The 26,296-nt window shown below is 47.4% G+C and overlaps 1 protein-coding gene and 1 long non-coding RNA gene across 4 annotated transcripts in view; one reads left to right on the top strand and one right to left on the bottom strand.

Annotated features, from left to right (window-relative positions):
* The window catches only part of LOC310752252 (caM kinase-like vesicle-associated protein), a 45,547-nt gene extending 22,895 nt beyond the window's left edge, over positions 1-22,652 (bottom strand). The window contains exon 1 of one of the 3 annotated variants that reach the window (XM_083592250.1): positions 22,627-22,652. In XM_083592250.1, the coding sequence (XP_083448376.1) occupies positions 22,627-22,637 (11 nt within the window). In that variant the 5' untranslated portion in view covers positions 22,638-22,652. Of the gene's footprint in view, positions 1-10,523; positions 10,546-22,149; positions 22,338-22,626 lie in introns of those variants that run through there. The other 2 variants (XM_083592251.1, XM_083592252.1) reach the window with 2 other exon arrangements.
* Positions 12,171-25,351, top strand: LOC310752292. Its single transcript, XR_014542897.1, has 3 exons — positions 12,171-12,242; positions 19,555-19,720; positions 23,246-25,351. It is a non-coding gene; the product is annotated as an uncharacterized lncRNA (long non-coding RNA).
* The last annotated feature ends 945 nt before the right edge of the window (positions 25,352-26,296 follow it).

Raw genomic sequence — 26,296 nt, 5'->3', positions numbered from 1 at the left:
TCGAGAGAATTTCTTTTTCTTCATTGGGTAAAAGATATTAATTTCACGATTTGGCAGTATAAGCATAAATAATTTTATTGGAGGATAAGAGCTAATTTTGAGAGCTGAAGTGCCACCCCCCCGGACCCGGGAGTGATCCGCGAGAGAGCCTGTTGAGGAGATATAGAAGAGTTTGACAGCTGTCAAAATTAGCTGTCAAGAAGGAAAAAGAGAACTTTGTTTCTGCTGTCTCTGCTGGATATATTTGTTGCAATTTGGTTATATTTTGTTGAAAACAAGGAAGAACTGATACAAACTACCGTATTTTTCGCTCTATATGACACACTTTTTCCCCTCCAAAAATGAAGGGGAAATGTGTGTGCGTCCTATAGGGCGAATGCAGGCTTTCGCTGAAGCCTGCAGAGTGAGAGGGGAGAGCCCCAGCGCCAGCCCCACAAGGTCGGGGGACAGAGGGAGGCGGAACGCCGCCATCCCGCTGTCTCTCGAAGTGGTTTGGAGGCTGACGGTGGGGAGACCCCGCCGCCAGCCCCGCAAGCTCCGGGGACAGTGGGGAGGCGCAGCGCGTCTCCCCGCTGTCCCCGGACCTGGTCTGAAGGCGGGCGGCGGGGAGAAGAGCGCTTCTCCCCGCTGCCTGCCCCGCAAGCTCTGGGGACAGCTGGGAGGCACAGCGCGTCTCCCCGCTGTCCCCGGACCTGATCTCCAGGCGGGCGGCGGGGAGAAGAGCGCTTCTCCCTGCTGCCTGCCCCACAAGCTCCGGGGACAGCTGGGAGGCGCAGCGCGTCTCCCCGCTGTCCCTGGACCTGATCTCCAGGCGGGCGGCGGGGAGAAGAGCGCTTCTCCCCGCTGCCTGCCCCACAAGCTCCGGGGACAGCTGGGAGGCGCAGCGCATCTCCCCGCTGTCCCCGGACCTGATCTCAAGGCGGGCGGCGGGGAGAAGAGCGCTTCTCCCCACTGCCTGCCCCGCAAGCTCCGGGGACAGCTGGGAGGCGCAGCACGTCTTCCCGCTGTCCCCGGACCTGGTCTGAAGGCGGGCGGCGGGGAGAAGAGCGCTTCTCCCCGCTGCCTGCCCCGCAAGCTCTGGGGACAGCTGGGAGGCACAGCGCGTCTCCCCGCTGTCCCTGGACCTGATCTCCAGGCGGGCGGCGGGGAGAAGAGCGTTTCTCCCTGCTGCCTGCCCCGCAAGCTCCGGGGACAGCTGGGAGGCGCAGCACGTCTTCCCGCTGTCCCCGGACCTGGTCTGAAGGCGGGCGGCAGGGAGAAGAGCGCTTCTCCCCGCTGCCTGCCCCACAAGCTCTGGGGACAGCTGGGAGGCGCAGTGCGTCTCCCCGCTGTCCCCAGACCTGATCTCAAGGCGGGCGGCGGGGAGAAGAGTGCTTCTCCCCGCTGCCTGCCCCGCAAGCTCCGGGGACAGCTGGGAGGCGCAGCGCGTCTTCCCGCTGTCCCCGGACCTGGTCTGAAGGCGGGCTGCGGGGAGAAGAGCGCTTCTCCCCGCTGCCGGCACCACAAGCGCCTGGGGGGGAAATAAATTTTTTTCCCTTTATTTCCCCCCCAAAAAACTTGATGCGTCCTATGGGCCGGTGCGTCCTATGGGGCGAAAAATACGGTAACTTGATTTTTGGATTTGAACTGGAAAGAATACCAAGTTACCACAATCCCTCTAGAGGGGGATTTGGGACATTACAAGAATGGCTGGAGGCGGGAAAATTCAAGCTGGGTTGGACAGAGTTTTTGTTCTCTTGGGAAAGCTACAAGGGCAAATGGATGTTTTGGCTACAAATGTTGCAACTCTGAACTTAACAGTAAATAATATCATTGAATTTGATAAGGATTTGACTCAGGAAGCCTATGCAGCTGGACAAAAAGAGAAACTTGAGAGTTTTGAGAGTGTGGAGAAGGAGACATATGTTGTTTCTGAGGAAAAGGAAGGAGGAGCTGTAATTTTGCAGATGACAAAGGAGAGCCAGAGGCCTGACATGATGGTTACAAAGGAAAATAAGTACTGGATGATGAAAATCTGGTTTGAATTGGAGATTGAAGAATGGAGAGATCTCCTTATGTGGAGATCTGAAGACCTATGGATTTCAAATTTGATTAAGGTGGAAGTTGGAGCTTTCGGGACAATTGGACTTAAAAGGAGTAAGAAACAAGATTCGGGCTCCACTTCTAAGTATGGAGGTCTGGCTGGAAGAAACATGGACCTTATTGGGACAGAGCTTCTCCGAGATCTGGTGTTTAATACTAAAGACTATCAAAAAAACCGGCAGAGAGGAATTGAGAGAGAATTAAGAGCCTCGGACGTGAGGTCTCCAGGCTGATAGTAGATTAAGACTGATGGACATCTGTTGGGGATCGAAACCGGGAAAGGGGGTGGTGGGGTTTGGGAATCCAAAGAGTGTACAATTATAATCTGTTTTTTTATTTTGTTTTGTTATTAGTAAGAAAATTGGGGAATTCGTGGAAGGGAATTTGGGTCGACTTTAGAAAAAGGTTTTAAGAATGAGCACTGATGTATAAATATTGAAGTTTATAAGTTAAAATTGGTTTTTTCTTTAAAATGAACTAAATATAAAAAGGTTAAAAATTGGGGATAAGAACTTGTTGAACTAACAATTTGAATTGGAATATAAGAAGGGGAGGTGTGGGGAAGTCAGGGAAATATGTTATTGAAAATACAGATTGTAAACTTTATGCGTTTTTTAATTTTTTTGTTTTTTCTTTTTTTGATTTTTTTATTAAGATGGAAAATTTTAATAAACATTTATTTAAAAAAAAGACTAAGCCGCTTCTGGCGAACCAGAGCAGCGCATGGAAACACCGTTTACCTTCCTGGCGGAGCAGTACCTATTTATCTACTTGCACGTTGTGATTTCGAACTGCTAGGTTGGCAGGAGCAGGGACCGAACAACGGGAGCTCACCCCGTTGCAGGAATTTGAACTGCTAACCTTCTGATCAGCAATCCCTAGGCTCAATAAATGCTGTATACAGGGGTTGGTTTTGCTCTCTGCATTTTTCTTGAAGCTGTCAAGAGGTGAAAATCATGTCCACTGTTCCCCTAGAAGGTCAAAAACCATTTTGGGATTCAGGAAGGGTCACCTCAGATATTGTTAAGAGACGGTTTGCTAAGATCCTTGCAAGAATTTTGCCGGCCTCAGCTAGTAAAGAGATGCCATGATAGATTCTGCAATCCGTTCTGTCACCTTTTTCATGTTCATGATAATTTTGGCATCCCTAAAGTCTACTGGGATCTCCTCTCTCTCCCAGATTTTTTTGATGAGCTTGTGAAGTTGTTGTATAAGTTTAATTCCGCCCACTTTGAAGACTTTGGCAGGTATCCCAACAGGTCCGCTGGCTTTGTTGTTTTTCATTTGGTTAATAGCTGTACAAAGCTCTCCCAGATTTGGAGATACTGCAAGCTCATCTCTAACTTGTTTTTGCGGGATTTGTGAGAGGACCTCAGCAGCTACAGGGGAGTTGTAGTTAAGGAGATGCTGGTATATATAAACCTCCCTCTTTTAAGTAGCCATGATAGTGGGAAAGGGAGACTCTGGGATGCCATGGCCCTTAGGCATGGTTATTATGGGGTGCCAGCTGTATGATCTTACTCACCCTTTTAGTCCACCCTTATGCTCTGCTCTCTGGGCAACACACATACGACTCAGATACCTTCACCCCTGAGCTTTTTATCACTTTCCAAACACAAGAAGACACTAATTTCTGAAAAGACGCATGGCATGGTGTCTCTGCTTCAAATCCTGCAGAGGGAGGGAGAGAAGGAGAGAGGGAGACCTTGCCCAGGCCTCCGGGAGCAATGACAAACTAAAACTTGGAGGCATAGACACTGATCACAAGGGCGGAATGTCCCATGACAATAATAGGGCACAGCCACCCACCCCCCGGGGCCTTCCTGCATCTTTGCTGGAGGTCTAGGAGACCTCCCTCTCTCAAACTCTTGCTGTTAAGTATAGACAGTGCTAAGCTGGATGGGCAATAGAATAGCACTGATTCAGGGAACTTGCAGACCACAGAGCTATTTTTTGCTGAGATTCACACCTGCAAATTCAAAATACACAATTAAAGATGATTTTTGAACTCTTGCACAACAAACTTGCTTCCCCAAAAGATCAGACTTTTCCGGACAAAGTAATGGAGAAATGCATTAGAAAATGGTGCGAAACTCTTGCTTTGATGCAACTGTAATCTAACCTCCGCACAAACAAATCAGAACAAATGTTCATTAAAGAGCCAACATCATCTAATCTCCCTGTAAAAATAAATAAATCAGGTTGAATGCTCGATAATCAGGTTGTCTGGAAGCACTCTCAGTATAAGGCAGCTTCCTGCACACCTATGCTTTTCAAATGGCCTCTCAGGCCATTTATTAGTTGGACTGTGTGGCTGAGCTTAACTGTGTTTTCTTCTAACTACAGATAGGTAGCCATGTTGGTCTGCCATAGTCAAAACAAAACAAAATTTTTCCTTCCAGTAGCACCTTAAAGACCAACTAAGTTAGTTCTTGGTATGAGCTTTCGTGTGCATGCACACTTCTTCAGATACACTGAAACAGAAGTTGCCAGATCCTTCTATATAGTGAGAAGGTGTTTTCTTCTGGCCTTCTCAATATTGGGAGGAGAATGGATAAGTTTTCTTTTTTCCTTTTTTTGTTTGGGGTTTTCAGAAATGGAAGAAACAACCTAAATATATTTTCAACTATATGAGTGAGTAAAATCTCCAGTGCTCTTTCTCCAAAAGGTGGTCCGACTACCAGTTGCAGAGCTGGCAGCCAGTGGGTTCTGTTCACAAACTCCTTTCCTAGCATGGGCCTCTTGCTCTCCAGAAAGATTCTCAGGGTGTCATTGGTGATTGACATAGCCTTCCTTTCTGAGCAGAAGGGCGATCTGTCTCTTTCTTCCCCCACTCCCTCGCTGGAAGTCAGCCAGGCTGCATTCCTGCGTCAGTTCTCAGTGAGTCATCAAGAACCTGAGGAACAGATCCATATAATTTCTGACTCCAAACTTATATAGTTGGATATCATATCTGGAGGCAGCTGCTTCTTACCCAGGAATAAAATGTCCCAGTTTTCTGTTGTGATTGCTGTACATTTGAATTCCTCACAAGCAAACCAACTCCTGCCTCAGGCTTGTTTTTTGACCCTTAACCCTTTTTCCTTTTTCAGTAAATCTATTATTTTGACAACAGCATTGCTAAATACCTTGTAAGGGGTGACATAACTGCCAGAAAAAGTTGCAAAAGCCTGCGTAAAAGGCGGGACCTGCTTGCCACTCTCAGCAGCAACTCAGCTGTCGGCCACCAGGCTCAGTTCTCTTGTTCCAAACGGCTACTCAGCACTTTGATTTTTGTACTCTTGGATTTGTAGTTTATTTCTTCCAAGCAGGGTGACCAGTGCAGGAGGGCCACAACTCCATCATCCTTGACCATTGGCCATGCTGACTGGGGCTGATGTGAGTTGGAGGAGGTAATTATGGAGACAGGTGCTTTTCTCACATAAGGGCACCAATGCAAAAGATGCTTGAAATGATCAGGATGGGCAGTAAGCTGTGCAACACCCACATCTCTTCTGTTGAAATATACAATTACGGACTCACACTTGTGTACATGAGAGGGTTAACCTGAGCACACTTTACCTAATAGTAGAGTCATCTCATTGACAAGAAAGGCATGCACAAGAAATAGTTTGCAGAGAGGCCATTTAGAACAGCAAAAGTGAGTTTCACATCTTAATTTGAATTACTTGCCCGGCAATAGAATGTTGAGAAACAGTGCAACTTAGGGTCAAAGTGGACAGCATGTTAAATGTGTATTTGCATTTAAGGTGTGCATTTAAAAGCTGCAAACAGAAGCTGCTTTGGGGCGGCAGGGTATATATATATATGTGTGTGTGTGTGTGTGTGTGTGTGCGCGCGCGCGCTAACCAGTAATTAGCAGGGTTGCAGTGTCTTGAGGCCTGACAAAAAACCCTCTGCAGAAACAGCTATTTGCATTGGAATGAGATCCAAGAGATGGGAGAAGGTGTGCATTGCTGAAAGGAAGCAGAAACAGCCCAGGGATGATGGGCAGGAGGACTGAGAGGGGGCAGAAGAGGCAGAGTACTTGAAAAACAGAGACCTTGTGGGGTTGGCAGGAGAAATGAGTGGGGGAGCTGGAAGCCTGAGAAAGAAAGAAGGGCAAACAAGAAACGAGCAGAGAGAATGGAAATAAGCCCTCAGACAGGATTGGACCAGAGTAGAATTTGCAGCTTTTTCATCCCCTCATGTGTCTCTACCTTTAGTGGCAGCTTAACCTGCAGTCAAAGCTTGTCACCTTATTTATTGATTTATTATTATATTTATATTCCACCGTTCTTCCAATGAGCTCAGAATGACACACTTAGCATAGAATCATACCCTCCAACATTTCTCTGCTGAAAATAGGAATGTCCTATTCCATTATTATTATTATTATTATTATTATTATTATTATTATTATTCCCCACCCATCTGATTAGGTTTCCCTAGGACATATTCACAAACTGGCAATAATCTACAAAAAATAATAATATAGAACAACATAGAACTGTTTTCACAAGAAGTGTTGCAAAATAAACAAAGCAAGAGGGAAACAAATACAGTAATCATACATTTTAAAAGTCTGGCAGGAAGAGGTCATGGGGGCACTTTTATCAAATTAGTCGAACTCTCTGTGGTAGCTTACAGCTCACTCCCATGCATGGTTACTCAGCAGTAAGTGCCACTGGGTTCAGGTGGATTAATTTATATTAAATATGTCCAGGGCTGCAGCCAGCACTCCTGGTACAGCTAAAGGGAGCCATGACACAGGCTGCAAATAAACCAGCCTTCACCAACATGGCCCCTTCCAGATGTTTTGAAACACAACTCTCACCAGTGCATCCTTGCTAGAGCTGATGGGAGTTGTGGGTGCAGTGTGTGAAACAGAAGACTGTACTGCGCGTGGTACCCTGTTGCAATAGTTTTCAACCAGTGTGCCGTGGCACCCTGGGGTGCCTTGAATGATGGTCAGGGGTGCTGCGGGCAACACTGGCCTCTGTCCCTCTTTCCTCCCCTCTGAGGCCCTCTCTTGTCTCTGCCTCCCAAAGGCTTGCACAGCTGTTTATTGCAGCAGCCCTGGCTACAAGCTCCCCAGGCGAAGGGTGCCTCTTGGGGTGGCCAGGGGGTGCTTCCCAGGCCTCTGTGGGGCAGTGGGAGGAGGCACCTCTCTTTGGGGTTGGGGGGGAGCAGCTCAGAGACCAGGGACGGCAGCAGCGGCTGCCCAGAGGACTCCCAAGGAGAGGAGAGGAGAGGAGAGGAGAGGAGAGGAGAGGAGAGGAGAGGAGAGGAGAGGAGGCTGAGGGAACACTCCACAAGGGAGGGGGGAAAGGGTGAGGGGCTGACATCTCTGCAAGCAAGGGGTGACAAAACTGGGCTCCTGAGCCCCACAGGGGAGCTGCAGAAAGAATGTAGTTGGTTAAGGGAGCCATGGACCCAAGAAGGTTGAGAATCTCAGCCCTAATGTATAGGCATGCATGTTCACTGGAGATCAGGTACATTATTCCCTCCTCCATACAAGCCCTGGAAAGGGAATTGAACCCTGAAGATGAATGACAGCTGCAGACCCTCCAAGTGTCCCTATTTTCCAGGGACATCCCTGAGTTGGCAAAGCTGCCCTGATTTCTGATTTGATCCCAGAATGTCCCGCTTTTCCTTAGGACTTCCCTATTTTCATCAGATAAATGTTGGAGGGTTTGGAGTTATCCAACTCCTGAGTCGTATGAAGGCAATCCTGTATAGGGAATTTCTTAATGTTTTTAAATGTTTATATATATTGGAAGCTGCCCAGAGTGAGTGGCTGGGGCAACCCAGTAAGATGTGTGGGGTATGAATAGTAAAATTATCATTATGGAATTGGATGTCCCTATTTTCACCGGAGAAATGTTGCATGCAACTGTTGCATCTCATGCAAGCAATTTTCCATCTCCCATTTTAGGTTACAAACTTTCCACATTTGGCAAGGAAATATGTTCAGCTCTCAAGCCCAGCCTCAGGGAGCAAATTTGGAGCACAGTTACTCCAAAGTTTCAGTAAAGTTTCAGCCTACATATCATTCTGCCCGATTTATTGTTCCATGATCTTTCCCAAATGCTACCATCTTATTGCCCTCTGGAGGAGCACAAGGAAAGAAAGACAAAGTATAAACCAGAACTTTTGTGGCAAGTCACAGGATTTCAGCAGGATGTTCCAGCACTTGCCCTGGTTGGAAGAAACACTGAAAGTGTGGATATCACCACAAGCACATATCATCGTGAATACACAATAAAAAGGATGTCTGGGGTGGCTGTGTGTGTGTGTGTGTGTGTGTGTGTGTGTGAGAGAGAGAGAGAGAGAGAGAGAGAGAGAGAGAGAGAGAGAGAGAGAGAGAGATGTCCCTCTTAGGCTGTGTCTTACCACAAATTGCTGTTTATTTTTTAACAGCAGAGTGTCAGGGGATTGAGAAGAAGCCTTTTGGATTTTCATCTTTTGATGTTGAAATGTCCAGGGACAATCCTGGCAGATCTAGTACTGGAAGATGTGTCTTCTCCTTGCCTCCTGCGTTTTGCTTTTTGAGGCAATCATGGGGAAAGCTAGGACAACAATGTTCGGATGCATTTCATTGTTAAGTTTGATGGGCGTACAATAGAGTGCAGATTCCATTGTACCCGTTTCGGGCAGCCACAGAAGCCCAGGGCGGAAATCAGGAGCAAAAGAGATATAATGAAAAGGAATAGTTTTTAAAAATGAAGCTCAAATGAGGGGCTTCGGAGAAATGCCGCTCTTCCTCTCTTTCCTCCAGACTAAGGCACAGTTTCTCCTCCATTGCTTGCTAGCGAGACATCGTCTGCAGCTGCATGTGCAGAATCTCTTTCGCGCACTTCACCATATTTGGGACGCTGAGGCAGAAAGCATTTCTCTGTTTCCATCGCTCTGCTGTCACAACGATTACACAACGCTCTCCTCTCTACAAAGTTCCTAGGGGTGGCTGTGGAGTTGCTCACATGCCACGAGGGGGCAGTGCCACACTTGGAAGACAATTAGCTCATCCCCAGCTGTGGGTTTATGGGGGGGGGGGGTGATCACAGTGTGTGGCTTGGGACGAGGGAGTGTGCATGGCTGCTTGCGGTGTATGCGCACATCTGGGGACTGATAGCTTCATCACTTTATGACCAGAAGAAGCAGAGGAGAAGGTGAAAAAATTATTTGTACCCTCTTAAAAAACCATGAAGGAACCTGGAGAAACAGCCGCCAGGGATGAATTTGCAGAAGAGGGAGCGCAGGAGAGAGAATAAGGAGGGGAAGGAAGAGAGGAAGGAAGAGAGGAGATCAGAGGAGCTTTTGATGTGATGATCCCCACAGGGCAGCCAGAGTCTGCATACGATTCTGAGGGTGGACTGCTGCTTAGATGGAGACAAAAGATTGTGCAGCCACCCCTGCCCCTCTCTTCTTCTGCTGCCCCTGTCCCATCAGACAACCTCCTTCAACGTTTCCTGCAGAAGACCCCCTCCCTCCTCTGGGTTTCTCAGCCTCAGCTGCTCAGAACCTGTTGCTGCCAGAGAGAGAGCCTGTGGGAAGTTCTCGTAACCCTATTATCCAGGCTGTAACCTCCAAGAAGGCAGGCATTGCCATGGCAACCCAGCAAAGCACCGTTAGTGTCAGGTAACTTAACAGGCGAGAATGGAAGGAAGGCCCAGGCACATCCAGCAGGAGACACACACAGTCAGCGAGAGAGGCAGGCACTTGCTTACACCCTACCTTGTGTTGTTTGCAACAGGAGATGCAAAACCAGTAGAGGCCCACCTGACACTCAGATAGGGAACCAAGGAATGCCTGTGAGTTTTTCCGTCAAAGTGTCAAGGTGCAGGGGAGGGGGGTGCTCAGGCACACAAATGGCCACACAGCTTGAACATCTGTGTCAAGACTGGCATCTGTGCCAGTGCCACATTCACATGCCCCACAAAGTGCACACACACCGCTGAGGGCATGCCTCTGCGCACATAACAGGCTTCGTCCCGGCTCAGGCAGCGCAAGTGTCTCACGGACAAAAAAGCAATTTACATGCAGATAGGCATAAGCAACCATGCTTAGCTGCACAAACATGCCATGCCACAAACCCAAGGGAGGGTGCACTGAGGCACCAAGCCATGAACAGTTGCCGGATCTCAGAATGAACACACATAATGTATCTATATCTGTATATAGATATTTTGCACACACACACACCCCACTGGAGACAGAAATGCAAATCTGCATACCAGCACAACCAGTAAGTATATTGTAAGCAGATGGCTGTATTTTGTGACTACGCAGGGGGACCTCTTCATTAGGCATGTTATGACTCCACTGGAAAACATAAACCCTGGGATACAAGGGTGGCCAAGGCACCCCATGGCACGGGTGGCAAGGAAGCTGTATCTAACCAAACTGGAATTCTAAAGCCTTTTCTCTCTTCTTTGAAACACCTGACCCTCAACACTTACTGCTTTTGAAATTGCACCCTCTTTCAAATGCGGTTTGGCATATCACACGGCAGGGGTTGCAGGTGCTGCTGCTGACTGCTCTTGGAGGAAAACAAAACAAATATCACATGGTAGTCGCCCCCGCCGCCCCCCCCCCGGCCTCTATAGAGTGCCATGAACATCGATGGTGCTAAGTAAACAAGCAGGGACCTTGGCCTTTGACTTTATATGATTTGAAGTCGGGCTGTACATTTTTCTTGGCTTTATTGTTTTATCTTTTTGTAAACCACTTTGTGGGTTGATTTTCTTTCTTTTCTTTTCTTGCAATCAAGCAACATATAAATTTTATTAAATAAATATTAAATAAAATGTACATTTAATTGCTAAATATTACAAACATTTCAAGTTCTCTATATTGTAGGGCGTGCGTGGAATCTGGTACCAGAACAAGAAAACTGTATTTAGTGGATGTGCTTCAGTATTCACCACAAATATAGCAGACAACAACTAATATGCAGAATCAGATAATAGGATTTTCTATTTGTATGCCAGCTTTCTCCTAATGCATCCCCCGATTTTCTCTCTTTCTTTCTCTCTCTCCCCCATGCTTTTTAACATCTATATGAAGCCTCTGGGAGAGATCATCAGGGGGGTTGGGCTGGGTGTTCATCACTATGCAGATGATACCCAGCTCTACCTCTTTTAAATCAGAACCAGTGAAGGTGGTGAAAGTCCTGTGTGAGTGTCTGGAGGCAGTTGGAGGATGGATGGCGGCTAACAGATTGAGGTTGAATCCCGACAAGACAGAAGTACTGTTCTTGGGGGACAGGGGGCGGGCTGGTGTGGGGGACTCCCTGGTTCTGAATGGGGTAACTGTGCCCCTGAAGGACCAGGTGCGCAGCCTGGGAGTCATTTTGGACTCACAGCTGTCCATGGAGGGGCAGGTCTATTCTGTGTCCAGGGCAGCTGTCTACCAGCTCCATCTGGTACGCAGGCTGAGACCCTCCCTGCCCGCAGACTGTCTGGCCAGAGTGGTGCATGCTCTGGTTATCTCCTGCTTAGACAGGATCAATAGGAATATTAATGCCATGGTTTCTTCCAACTGCTCAGCCTATATGTCTATGTGTAGAAAACCCCTCCTAATGCAGCAGGAAACACCAGATGCCTGCAGTGACCTTTGTTCCAAGAGAGCCAAACCCAAGGGGGATGCTGAGACCCCTTAGATCTCTTACTGTTCCAAGATTGTGGTGCATATTTTCCTTTCTAACCTCCTTAACCAAGCTAGCCAAATCTTTAGTTTCAAATCCCACCTTTTGCCATAAGTTCACCAGATAGCCTTAAAGAAACCACCTTCTCTAAGATGGGACAGACAGAAGTTTTGAAGAGACTTAATAGTGGGATTCTAGTTGGTTTTGCTCCTTGTGGTGCACTCATATATTTCCTTTGTCCTTTTGGTTTGAACAGGTGTTGCAAGCTTTCCAAATAATGCCAAAAACCTCCCAAACCTGTTTACCAGAAGCAGAAGTAGGGGAAATGCACACACTATGAATAGTGATCCCTCTTTCTTTTCCTTTCTTTTCTTTTCTTTTCTTTTCTTTTCTTTTTTTCTGATAACAAAATAAAACTTCATGAGACAAACACATAAAAACTAAACCAAACCAAGGCTGACATAGGATGATATATTCACAAGAAGAAATGATAAAGCTGCTTATTCGGATATTTGCAATAAGATGCAGACAGGTAAGTGGAGAGTACAGTCATAAGAAATGAGAGCAAGAAGTGTGGTGCATATGACTTTAAAAATATACAGAAACATAGACCCACAACTGAAACTATCAGAGACATAAGGAGTACCAATAATAAAGGGCTCTATATTACATCAAGTAACTTTTTCAAGCAATTAGGTGTCCTTATCCCAAATTTCATGAGAGGCTCGTAAAGTTAAAGGGACCCCTGACCATTAAGTCCAGTTGCAGACGACTCTGGGGTTGTAGCTTTACTGGCTGAGGGAGCCGACATTTGTCTGCAGACAGTTTTTCCAGGTCATGTGGCCAGCATGACTAAGCCGCTTCTGGAGAACCAGAGCAGCGCACAAAAACGCCGTTTACCTTCCCGCCGGAGTGGTACCTATTTATCTACTTGCACTTCATGCTTTCGAACTGCTAGGTTGGCAGGAGCAGGGACCGAGCAACGAGAGCTCACTCCATCACAGAGATTTGAACTGCCGACCTTCCGATCGGCAAGCCCTAGGCTCTGTGGTTTAGACCACAGGGTCACCTACGTCAAGAAGAGACAAATGTATTTTTTCTTTTTTAATGTATTCATTTACATAAATCCCACCAAACTGAGACAACATGTTTTTCCTTTAAAAAAATGGGTGTACCATATAAGTTTTTAATGTCCTGCATTTTTCCATATATTACTCCACCACAATTATTTATTTCAGACTATGTTTTCCAGTTTATTTCAGACTATGTTTTCCATATTTGGGCAATTGGTGGACTTGCAGCAATAAGAAAGTAATTTAACAAATCTTTCAATTTTATATTTTTATTCTCTTCTTTAAAAAAGTGAATAGTGGTCTCTCTTTCAAACTGCCTTCAGCTCTCTGGAAAAACAATAACAGGCTGTTGTTTATTTCTGGCCTTAACCTCATTCCCTTCCTTGTTCAGAGTGGGGATTATAATATTGACCTATCTTACAGAATAGTTGTAAGGATTACTCAGGTAATGTCCGTGAAGTATTTTTCATTTTCTAAGTGCACTGAGTGCCTATTGCTACAACCAGAACTACTTTCTATGACTATATTCTGTCCAAATTCCCATCTGAGTCCTAGATCCTAAAAGAAAAATTGAATAATTTGTTTTTAGACAAAGTCAAATCCACACCATACATTGAAAGCCCATTTATACCACTTTAACAGTCATGGCTTTACCCTGCACAGAGCTATAATTCCCAGACCCTTAATCCACTACAGTTCCCAGGATTATTGGGAGCAGGGAAGCCATGGGCTTTGCATATATGATGCGAGTGTGCCTTGAAGGCCACACTTTCCCTCAAATATGGAGCCCAAGATGACTTACAACAGGCATGAAAATGTATGTGTGTAAATGGGAAACAAAAAAAGAAACATAAATAAAACTACTATAAAATCAATAAAATTCCATGAGCTACAGAGTAGACAAGAGAGTAGCAGATCAGTTAAATACAATAGTAAATACTCTTCAACCAAATGCCTGGTGAAATAAAACAATCTTTAGTTTCGATCCCCAAGGAAGAAGTTTCAGAATTGGGGAGCCACCACAGAAAATGCCCTGATGGGACAGGTCACCCTCCTAGTGTCTCAGGGGTGGGGGTGAGACTGCAAACAGGATCTCTCCAGCTGACCCCATGGCACGTGGTGAACAGGATAGGGACAGACATCCATTTAGGTACCTGGGTCCCAAGTCGTTCAGGGCTTTAGAGGCTAATAAAGGTAAAGGTAAAGGTACCCCTGCCCGTACGGGCCAGTCTTGACAGACTCTAGGGTTGTGCGCTCATCTCACTCTAGAGGCCAGGAGCCAGCGCTGCCCGCAGACACTTCCGGGTCACGTGGCCAGCGTGACGAAGCTGCTCCAGCGAACTGGCACCAGAGCAGCACACGGAACGCCATTTACCTTCCCACTATAAAGCGGTCCCTATTTATCTACTTGCACCCGGGGGGTGCTTTCGAACTGCTAGGTTGGCAGGTCCTGCGACCGAGCAACAGGAGCGCACCCCACCGCGGGGATTCGAACCGCCGACCATGCGATCGGCAAGTCCTAGACGCTGAGGTTTTACCCACAGCGCCACCTGCGTCCCATAGTTAGAGGCTAATAGCAATATCTTAAATAATGCAAGGTAATTCACAGGCCCCTTCATGGATCACTGCCTTGCCGTGGCAAAGGGGCTTGAATAACTCAGAGAAGCTATGAACTATGCCGAGCAGGGCACCCAAGATGAACAGGTCATAGTGGAGAGTTTTGACCAAACGTGATCCACCTGGAGCAGGAACCGGCAAGCCACTCCAGTATCCCTGCCAAGAAAACTCCATGGACAAAGACAACAGGCATATAAAAGTCATGACGCTGGAAGATGAGCCCCTCAGGTTGGAAGGCATCCAACATGCTACTGAGGAAGAGCGGAGGACAAGTACAAGTAGATTCAGAGCTGATGAAGCGGTTGGGCTAAAGCCGAAAGGACGCTCAGTTGCGGATATGCCTGGAAGCGAAAGGAAAGTCCAATGCTGTAAAGAAAAATATTGCATAGGAACCTGGAATGTAAGAACCATGAACCTGGGTAAGTTGGATGTGGTCAAAAATGAGATGGCAAGAATAAATATTGACATCCTGGGCATCAGTGAACTAAAATGGATGGGAATAGGCAAATTCAGTACGGATGACCATCATATCTACTACTGTGGGCAAGAATCCCGTAAAAGAAATGGAGTGGCCCTCATAGTCAACAAAAGAGTGGCGAAAGCTGTACTGGGATGCAATCTCAAAAATGATAGAATGATCTCAATACGAATCCAAGGCAGACCTTTTAACATCACAGTAATCCAAGTTTATGCACCAACTACTGGTGCTGAAGAAACTGAAATTGACCAATTCTATGAAGACTTACAAGACCTTATAGAAATGACACCAAAGAAGGATGTTCTTCTCATTATAGGGGATTGGAATGCTAAAGTAGGGAATCAAGAGATAAAAGGAACAACTGGCAAGTTTGGCCTTGGAGATCAAAACGAAGCAGGGCAAAGGCTAATAGAGTTCTGTCAAGAGAACAAGCTGGTCATCACAGACACTCTTTTCCAACAATACAACACATGGACATCACCAGATGGGCAACATCCAAATCAGATTGATTATATTCTCTGCAGCCAAAGATGGAGAAGCTCTATACAGTCAGCAAAAACAAGACCTGGAGCTGACTGTGGCTCAGATCATCAGCTTCTTATAGCAAAATTCAAGCTTAAACTGAAGAAAGTAGGAAAAATCACTGGGCCGGTAAGATACAATCTAAATCAAATCCCTTATGAATACACAGTAGAAGTGAGGAACAGGTTTAAGGATTTAGATTTGGTGGACAGAGTGCCTGAAGAACTATGGATGGAGGCTCATAAAATTATACAGGAGGCAGCAACGAAAACCATCCCAATGAAAAGGAAATGCAAGAAAGCAAAGTGGCTGTCCAACGAGGCCTTACAAATAGCGGGGGAAAGAAGACAAGCAAAATGCGAGGGAGATAGTGAAAGATACAGGAAATTGAATGCAGATTTCCAAAGAATAGCAAGGAGAGACAGGAAGGCCTTCTTAAACGAGCAATGCAAAGAAATAGGGGAAAACAACAGAATGGGAAGAACCAGAGATCTGTTCAAGAAAATCGGAAATATGAAAGGAACATTTCGTACAAAGAATACCATAATAAAGGACAAAAGTGGTAAGGACCTAACAGAAGCAGAAGACATCAAGAAGAGGTGGCAAGAATACACAGAGGAATTATACCAGGAAGATATGGATGTCTCGTACCCCCCAGGTAGTGTGGTTGCTGACCTTGAGCCAGACATCCTGGAGAGTGAAGTCAAATGGGCCTTAGAAAGCACTGCAAATAACAAGGCCAGTGGAAGTGATGGTATTCCAGCTGAACTACTTAAAATTTTAAAAGATGATGCTGTGAAGGTGCTACACTCAATATGCCAGCAAGTTTGGAAAACTCAGCAGTGGCAAGAGGATTGGAGAAGATCAGTCTACATCCCAATCCCAAAGAAGGGCAGTGCCAAAGAATGCTCCAACTACTGCACAATTGCACTCATTTCACACGCTAGCAAGGTTATGCTTAAAATTCTACAAGGAAGGCTCAAGCAGTATGTGGACCGAGAACTCCCAGAAGTGCAAGCTGGATTTAGAAGAGGCAGAGGAACCAGAGACCAAATTGCAAACATGCGCTGGATTATGGAGAAAGCTAGAGAGTTCCAGAAAGACATCTACTTCTGCTTCATTGACTATGCAAAAGCCTTTGACTGTGTCGACCACAGCAAACTATGGCAAGTTCTTAAAGAAATGGGAGTGCCTGATCATCTCATCTGTCTCCTGAGAAATCTCTATGTGGGACAAGAAGCTACAGTTAGAACTGGATATGGAACAACTGATTGGTTCAAAATTGGGAAAGGAGTACGACAAGGCTGTATATTGTCTCCCTGCTTATTTAACTTATATGCAGAATTCATCATGCGAAAGGCTGGGCTGGATGAATCCGAAGCCGGAATTAAGATTGCCGGAAGAAATATCAACAACCTCAGATATGCAGATGACACAACCTTGATGGCAGAAAGTGAGGAGGAATTAAAGAATCTTTTAATGAGGGTGAAGGAGGAGAGCGCAAAATATGGTTTGAAGCTCAACATCAAAAAAATGAAGATCATGGCCACTGGTCCCATCACCTTCTGGCAAATAGAAGGGGAAGAAATGGAGGCAGTGAGAGATTTTACTTTCTTGGGTTCCATGATCACTGCAGATGGTGACAGCAGCCACGAAATTAAAAGACGCCTGCTTCTTGGGAGAAAAGCAATGATAAACCTAGACAGCATCTTAAAAATCAGAGACATCACTAAATTTTGGAATTGGTGTTACATAATCCCTACAGGTTGCTCCACTGGCAGCCCGGTAGCAGAATTCTGCACAGTTGAAGTGTCCAGACCATCTTCAAGGAAAGCCCTGCATAGACTGCTTTGCAGTAATCTATCCCAGATAGGTCACTGAGGCCAGGCTAGCTCAGTCCAGGAACAGCCCTAGTTGGTGCACCAACCAGAAGTGGGCTAAGGCACTCCTTGCTACTTGGGCTTCCAATGAAAATTTGGAATTGAGGGATACCTCAAACCAGACACTTGCTTCTTTGGGTGCTGGCAGGTATGCTGTCCTCCTAGCCCTGGACAAATAGATCTCCTCAGTTCTCTCCTCAGGATTCATCTTCAGTTCATTTTCCCTCATCCAGACACCGACTTCCAGGTGTTGATCCAAACACTAAACAGCCTCTCCGGATTAGAGTGGAAAAAGTGAGTTGGGTGTGATCCACGCTTTACCTCAAAACTCCAGAATACAGTTCCCAGCAGTTTCATTCACGGTATCATCAGCAGCAGCCTGTGACCATGGATGTCCTGTTCTTAATTTGCTTTGCTGTTTAACCTAGTATCACATGGCAATTACTTCCATAAGCCAGGGCTGGGGAACCTCTGGCCCTCCAGATGTTGAGCCTATCATCCCTGGCCATTGGCCATGCTGGCGATAATGAGACTTGGAGTCCAACAAGGTCTGGAGAGCCTCTCCAACTTCCCACCACAAGAGAACATTGATATCTCAAATGCGTACTCTGCCCTTTAGGCATTCTCAAGACAGCTTATAAAAGAATCATAGAATTGTAGTGTTGGAAGGGACCCCAAGGGTCATCTAGTCCAACCCCCTGCAATGCAGAAATCTTTTGTTCAACATGGGGCTTGAACCCCTGACCCTGAGAGTATGAGTCCCACGCTCAACTGACTGAGCTATCCCAACTCCTGGGATAACTTTTACAGATACAGTACTAAAAATAAAATTTACAGATACTACAAAACAATAACAGAACAACAGCACAGCCAGGCCTGGCAGCAAGACCCATCACAGTGCGCATTTGCCAGGGCCAAGCACCTTGGCCTGGTCCAGCAGAGCGGACACTGCCACTCCCCCCAAGAGTTGTCGAGCTCCAGGCCCCAGCTTCCCGGCATGCTCCAGCTTGCTCCCGGCCTCACCTGCTAACAGTGCTCAAATGGGCTAAGGGGATGCTCAGTTCTCTGCTCCATTACAGCAAGGCTGCTGGGCAAAGCCTTTCCCTTGCAAAGGGGAGGCTGAGGGTGGCGACTGCAGCAGTGGCAGCCCTAGGAGGAGAAGCAGTGGGGGGCACAGGGTGGGGCAGATGGGGACTGCTTGGTGCTGGAGGGGGCTTGCTAACACACCCACACCAATAAAATTGGGGGCCAGGTGTGCTCAAGGGATTATTCTGTGTTATGTGAACAAGTTTTTCCATTTGGTTTGGCCTGAATTTCAGCAGATGGGCTGGTTCACACATGTGTCTGCATTTCTCAACACTTGGTTCCTCTACACTTGCTGACTGGCAGCTGTAAATGTGAGAATTGACTCAGACCAAAAAGCACGGTAGCCTTGGAGGAGACAGGAAAGTTCTCCTCTGTGGGTGTCAGATCTGTGGTGGCCAAGGCATGCGAGCATGTTGTGCTCGCGGTGCCTATGGGAAGCAGTGCCTGATGCTCTGAGAGAAAGTAACTCATTCACTCCTAATTTTATAAATGGCTATAAACCCCTCAGCTGGTTGTCTTCCCACCCACCTCCAACCTAAAAATCTCTGACCTCTTAAGCCTTTTCCCCTAAGCAAGATGCCTCATCGGAAACATGTTCCGCACACCATGTGTGTGAGGCATGTTCCTAGTCCCAGATCAGGAGCCTCGGGGTCCGGCTCCTCTCTTGCTCACTCTGCTGCCCCACTTGTGAATGCAGCTTCCTCATGGCAATTCATGCCCGACCTTTCTCTGCTTTGAGCCTGGACCAGATTGCCACAGTGGCAAAGCCAGTCAGGGTACATGATCTGTGTGGGTTATTCTGTCCAGAAGAAGGTCTAGCAGGAACAGGGATGGCTGAACCTGGAGGGCATCAGGGCTGCTGCTGCGGACAAGAGAATCCAGGCTCATCGGAAACCCCTCCAAGGGGAAGAGAGGCAGCTAAGAGGCAGCGCGTCCTCAGGCTCAGTGCAGCTGGCACCTCCAGACAGGGCTAAGAGAGATCCTTACAGAAACCCTGTAGAATCACACCAGTCAGTGCACAATGTGACTGGGAAATGCTTTAATGAGGTCGAGAAGGGAACCAGGATCCAGGGTGGAAGGGGAAGCAAAGTTAATTTTCACCTAACAGGTTGTGCTGGCTCTGAGTGTGAATGCACTCACAGGCTACTGTCTAAAAACCAGAGAGTCTAACTTCCTTGCACCCCTCAGAAAGAAAGAGAGAAAAAGAAAGAGAGAACATGCATTATCCCACGAAGGACAGAAGGTGCAAATAGGATTGTCCAAGAGAGTTGGAGACCATGCCAGAGAATTGTTTCCTAATTTCCCAAGTTCAGTGAGAAGGTCCATCCTTATTCTACCACCCAGGTGATCCCAGGTAAGTGATCTGCTGATCATTGTCCCATTTGGTGCCTCCACAGCAAATACGCACAACTCGATAGAAGGGTTTTCAAGGAAAGATCCCCAGATTGCATAACTCTGCCTTTGGGGAAAGGGATGGGGGAGATATAAGAATGTTTCTGCTTGGATGAGATTAATTTGAACATTTCCATACCTGGAGCACAGGACTGAGCAGGCAGGAGATGCTTCATGAGAGCATAATGGAAGCCCTGACCAAAAATCCACTGAGTCCTGCATCCCATTTTCCATAGCGGTCAGCCAGATGCATAAACCAGGGGCAAAGGCACGAGCCCCCTCCTGATTCTGCCTCCCAGCAACTGACCTTGTGTGGTGCACTGCCTCTGAACATGGAGGTTTTGTGGAGCGTTTCTGCCATGACCACTAGCCTTTGATAGATCTATTCCCCTGAATTCATCTGATCTCCCTTCAAAACTACCTGTGACAGTGAACCATCACGTTATCCTCCAGCAATGAATTCTGTAAATTAATAATGTGACAAGTGCTTTCTTTTGTCTGTCCTGAATCTACTGCCAATCAATTTCATTGAGTGATCCTAAGCAGTCACAGCATTATGGGAGAGGGAGAATATATATTCAAAAGTCCCCTGTGATCTTATCCTCTTTTAGAGCTGAGTTAGTTTAATCCATGCGCTTACAACATGCAGTTGTGCAGCACACTCACAAGTCTAAGCACACACGCACACAACAAGGCACATGCTCAAGATCTCCTAACAAGGAATAGAAGGCATTACAACCACTCTTTTGTGCCAGAAGGGTTACAGAACAGGTTTTTCCTATTCTCCATGCATGTTTAGTCCTGATATAACTCTACAAGCAGAATTGTGTGAGAACAGAGGGGTTAGGGAATTGGAGACCTCAGTTTGTTGCACATCCAAGAGTCATAATTGACAACTGAGAATTATTGGAACAGAATGTGCAACACAGTTTAGACGTAGGCACACACATGATAATGCAAATATTATTTGATCTAATGAATCAATCAGATGTTGTTAATGCTACACAGAACCCACAGGGTATCAGCAGAAGCGCTAACAGATTCTTAGGAGACAAGGTCCTATTTTCAAAATAGTGCAACAGAAGTCAGTGTAGAAATGGGACTCCTAAGAGGTGGAAGGGAGAGGATCTCAAACTCTTGAAGGAAAGGGCAGGGAGTGTCAGGGAGTAAGCCGGCCACTGAGATCATGTCCCAGGTCTCCTGGAATCATCTTTCCAGAACCATGAGGATTACTGATTCTCAGAAGTCCAGTGGACTTCCCATATACCATGCTGACTCCACCACCAGAACTGAATTTTGTGATCCTTCTTCTGTAATAAACTGTAGTAGCTGATGACTGTTATTTTAAATCCAATAGATTGCAGTAAAAGACTATGCTTGTGGGGTGTGTGTGTGTGGGAGAGAGAGAGAGAGAGAGAGAGAGAGAGAGAGAGAGACCCTGTGAGCAATGCAGCACACACACACACTTGTAAAGTTCCTGCCAAGGCACTGGAAAGAACCCTGTGACTTGCATGCACATGCTACCTAAACACATCTATCTGTCCATGCACACAAATGTAGCTAGGTGAGAACAATGGTCTATTGATTCACACATGTGCTTGCTCAAAGACACATAGGTGGTCATATACCAACCAATAGAATAGCATACAAACAGGAGATACGTATGCATTAGAGCACATGAATGCATTTGCAGAGATCCCTGGATGCATTATCTTTCACAGACACAAAAGATTCAAAATAATGTGGATACATAAACACACACACACGTTTGAACCCACTTCTACTGTGTAAATTATATATAATTACAAACACACCAATACAGCTATATTGTAGTCCATTTTCGCCTGTGTGTGTGTGTGTGTTTGAGAGATGTAGAATGAGCTTTTACAAAGCTCCTACTGCCTGGCAGGCGTTTGAGTGCATCAAATACATTGGCAGGAGCTTTAAAAACCCCTTTCTTCTGATTGTGTGCACGTGTGCTCTCTTATACGGTGCTGCCAGTGCCTTTTATTCACCGCTTTCCCTCAGCACCCAAAGTGCCTCTGCTCTTTCTCCTTTACTGTGCAGCCCTCTTCTCACAGCCCTGTCCTCAACCCAGAGGGAACTTCTGCCCCGTCCCAAAGATGCTCCTAAACTTTCTGGGTGTCTAAAGAATGGAATCGCTTGAGCTGTGGCGCACCCAGCATGCTGCCCCTCCCATTTCCAGGTCAGAATCCTAGCCCACCTTTGTATCCCAACTTCTGGTTCCTGCGCCCCAGTCTCCAGTCACAATCTTAGCTCCATGCGCGCCACCTGCGGTCCATCCATTCCTGCATCCTTCTCCCGCGTACTTGCGCGAAATGCAAACTCCTCCATCCCCCAGCCCTCCTGTTGCCCCCTCCCGATTCCTACCTGGGGGGAGCTGCGCGTCCCTCCCCCTGCTGGGGCTGGCGGGATGAGTTCCCACGTTACAGCTTGCCACGGGGCACAGGGTCGGCAGCTTGGGATGGCTCAGCCATGGCACGGAGCTGCCTGCCTCTGCGCTCCCTGGCAGAGTGTGTGAGCACAGCCTGCCTGGCAGAGAGCCCAAGGAGAAGAAAGCAGGGGCGGGAGCGGCTGCTGGGGCGGGGGGCGCCGAGGGAGGAGAGACCCAGGAACACATGGAGAGCCCGAGGCTGGGGACATGTGATTTAGGCAAAGAGAGGGCAAGAGGGAGGGTGGACGTGTGTGTGTATGTTTGTGTCAGAGGCAGTGTGCCTGCTCTGTGAAATATTGCATGTGTGTGCGAGCGCTTGCGTGCAAATGCACGCACATCAGCACATGTGAGAATGGTCCCTCAGTCGCTGCGCATCTTCGTGGCTCTGCCTGCCTCAAGGGACCTGTACTTACCTGCGCCACATCCTTTACATCTGCTTCTCTCTGACGTTTGCACAGCAGGTGGTTGTGGCTGCCGGGCGGGGGGCGGGGGGGGGGGAGTTTGGTATGTTGACAAGTATTTGCAGAGCTGCCCGGGCGTGCAGCGAAGCGCCACTTTGCTCCTCTCCGACCACCGCAGCTGTGGAAGAGGAGGACCAACGGGTGCAAGTTTGTGTTTGCGAGCGGGTTGCTGATGCATTTGTGCCTTTCCACCACAAAAGATAGGTGGGGCTGCCTGTGTGAGGGCGGGGGGGAGAGGTTATAGTCCTGTTATCCCAGTTGGGATCTTCCTTTAGACTAGTATATCAGAGACTTCTCTCTCTTTCTCCTCTGTGTGCGTTTCTGTCACAGAGACTCTCTCTGTGTGTAGTAAGTTTTGGGATACATCAATGTATGCTCTTGCGAATTGTCAATTCTGAAGACTCAATAGATGGCTTTTGTTTTATGATCAGCGTTTGCCTCTCATATTTGGTATTAGCAAGCAGCTTTTCTCCAGATCAGAAGAGTGATCGTGTTGTTGTGCTGCTCTTTATATTCTCCACCCACCCACCCACCCACCCCACCATCTCCATTTCTGCTTCTTTTGTAACAGGCTTCTTGGTTTGCCGGCATTTCTCCCCGTTTTTGCTTCCCATCTGGCATATTGATCACACAGGTCAAGCGACATGCTGGGGGCTGCCTGACACCTGAAGGTCCCCCTCTTGGACTCATCACACTGTAAAAAGAAACAGAAAGCCAGCATCCGCAAACCCTTCCTCCCCGTGGCAGCAAAGCAAAGGGAACAGGACACAGCCGGGGTAGGATGGTGGGCTGTGAACATCATACCAGAGAACTCTGCTTATGAAGGCAGCTTGGAAACAAATAAACAAATATGTGTGTCTGTATACATGCAGTGACGGGTAAATCAAGGGGTACAACTGGATAGCAAGATACAGGGATGCATGGAAGGGGCTTGGAGCAGGGGCAAGTGATGGGAACTGGGAGAAAGGGACAAAATGACCAGGGACTGCACTAATGCAACTGTTCCTAAGAAATTCGGTGCCTTCCCATATCTTCTCTGTAAACAACTGTGCATTTTTATGTAGCTGATTATTTGCATGGAGCTGTAGAGCTGGAAAATTCTAGAACCAAATGCATTTCCTTTAGGTGTGTGCATACAGTATATGCAATGGCCTGTTTGCATTCATTCTATTGCAGCAGTTGCATAAACCTCTGGTGTGTTATGGAGCCTGGGCTTATAAATCAGCAGGGGGAGTTTAACTCTGTGCACTTGTGGTTTGGTTTTTTTGCAGTTTCTTCCAGAAAGAGCAGTATGTGTGCATGTGCATAATATTTCCTAAGGGGTGTGCAGACCTTTGTGATGGTGCCTCACCCCATGCACAAGTGCATCATAAGTGCCACAGTGGCACCAACTCGAGAGCAACGAGAGCAACGTCTGTCTGAATGTGTAATCTGCAAATCTATTTGCTGCAGCAGGAACCTCTGTGGGTGTGAGATACACAATTTCCGCTGTGGAAGGAGGGGGTGGCAGGACGCTTGGGTTCTACTCAAAGCCCTAGGCCATGCAGGTTGGGCACACAGCCTTATTTGGTAGTGGCAATTAGGAAATGTCAAAACTCTGGACTTAAAATGGACTTTCCCCATGGCAATGCGCTTCAATTGCTTCAAAAAGTGGTAAGCCAGCCCTGTGGCACACTGAGTGCAGCTCAGCCTTCTGACCCCAAACGCGCCAACTGCTATTAAGCAAACCCACTTCCTGGAAGAACGGAGGCGGAAGCAAGAGGAGAAGCAACCAATAGCTCTGTCCTACTCATTCTGCCATTGAGTAGCCGTCCCTGGGAATCACCCCGTGGGGAGTGCGCTGTTGCACTCAGGTCCTGCTTGGGAGCTTCCCCTGGGCAGCTGGTTGGACAGTGAGACCAAGATGAGGGACTGCATGGGCCTTTGGCCAAATCCTGCAGGTCTCGTCTTACAAGAAAGAGGAACAAGAAAGAGGAGCAGAGGCTGAGGTTAAGGGAGGTCACAAGTCGGAAAGCCAAGGGCTGGAATAGCAGGAGCCAATCATTGGGATACATTAAGAGAGAGCAAAATGTGGCCTTGTTCCAGCAGGAGAGCAGACAGGGCCAGGTCCCTCTCCCTTTGCGGCTTTAAGTGGGGCGTTATCTACATCTGATCCTTTTTGCGGCTCCTCATGTAGCCAAACTAGTATAATCCAGGCCAAAGAGGAATGTATCAGCAGCTCAAGGGAAGCTTCACGGCTTTGTTGTTTACTGAATTTTGATCCTGCCCTTCCTCCTGAAGCAGCACAGGGAGCAAACTGCGTTCCCAACTGCGGTGCAAGTCCTTCTCTTCTGCTGATGCTGGGCAGCCAATGACAATCTCTGTTTGGACCCCATTCTCTCTGCTGGCCAGGACAGGGGACCTGTGGTCCTCCGGCACTTGCTGAACTGGTCAGCATGGCCAATGGTCACAGCTGTACAGGGCAATATTTGGAGGGTGCAGATTCCCCAGTCCTGCTTCCTGCATTCTCAGACCTGGCATTGTGCCCTCACACCCCACAGCTCTTAATGTCAGACTAGCACCAGGAAGACTCAGGTTCAATTCCTGGTCAGCTACGAAGCTCACCGGGTGACTGTGAGCCAGTCAACCTATCTCAGCCTAACCTACCTTGCAAGGTCGTTGTGAGGATACACATAGATGGTGGTGGGAGGACCTTGTAAGCTCCTTGGGGGTAAGAGAAGGATAAAGACAACAGCCATAGCATGCTGCATATTTTTCTTAAAAACCAGCCACGATAGCGGCATTAGAAGGGAATCAGTGTTTCTTCAAAATATTAATAACAGTTTAATCTCCAGAGGGGCTCAGAGCTCCACACTCCTCTGCCCCTCCCTCCAGTCAGCATCTCACTTGGCTTTACTTCGCCAGTGACAGCTTAGAGCTTTCTAATCCCTTTCCTGGACCCTCCTAGCATGGTCACCAAATTTTAACTGAGAATACAGGGATGAACGCCCCACCCCAAAGTTGGGGAACTCACCCCTCTCCTCCCCAGCCTACATCCCTTCCTCAGTTCACCTCCTTTTGACTGTCTGTCACACATACGGAAGGATGCAGCCATCTCTGGGGTGGGACAAATAAGAGAACAGCCGTCCAGAACACCTCGGCACACTTGACAAGATGCAATCACAGCTCTGCTTGGGCTGTGAAAGGAAATTAGCACCATTTGCTGAATGGGAGCAGCCGTACCCGATTTAGGAACTGCTATTCCCAGAGAGACTGTCGAATGCTGATGAAAAGCAAAGAAGGGAAGGAGTTCCTGGGTTCTGGCTGGAGCTCTGAAGGGAGAATAAGCAATTTTAGTGCCTGATGGGGCCAGGGCCATAGCTAGGGGGTGGTGAGGTGGGCACCCGCCAGGGGCGCAGGCAATGGGGGGGGCACAAAATCAGCTAAAAATATGTCCATAAATATAAATATTGATTATTGCCTCATAAGAAATGGTTTTAGAGGGTGAATTGAATGGGGGGGCAGGGTTGGAGGAGAGGCAGAAAGAAGAGCTAATTTGTCCATGGCTAGGGGGAGCAACCTGGACGGTTCTGCCAGGGGCGCGAGATCACACGGCTACGGCTCTGGATGGGGCAGGGGAGCC

Source organism: Podarcis filfolensis (genome assembly GCF_964270895.1).
Source record: "Podarcis filfolensis genome assembly, chromosome: 17".
NCBI classification, from domain to species: domain Eukaryota; kingdom Metazoa; phylum Chordata; class Lepidosauria; order Squamata; family Lacertidae; genus Podarcis; species Podarcis filfolensis.
This window is presented reverse-complemented; position numbering and strand designations above follow the sequence as displayed.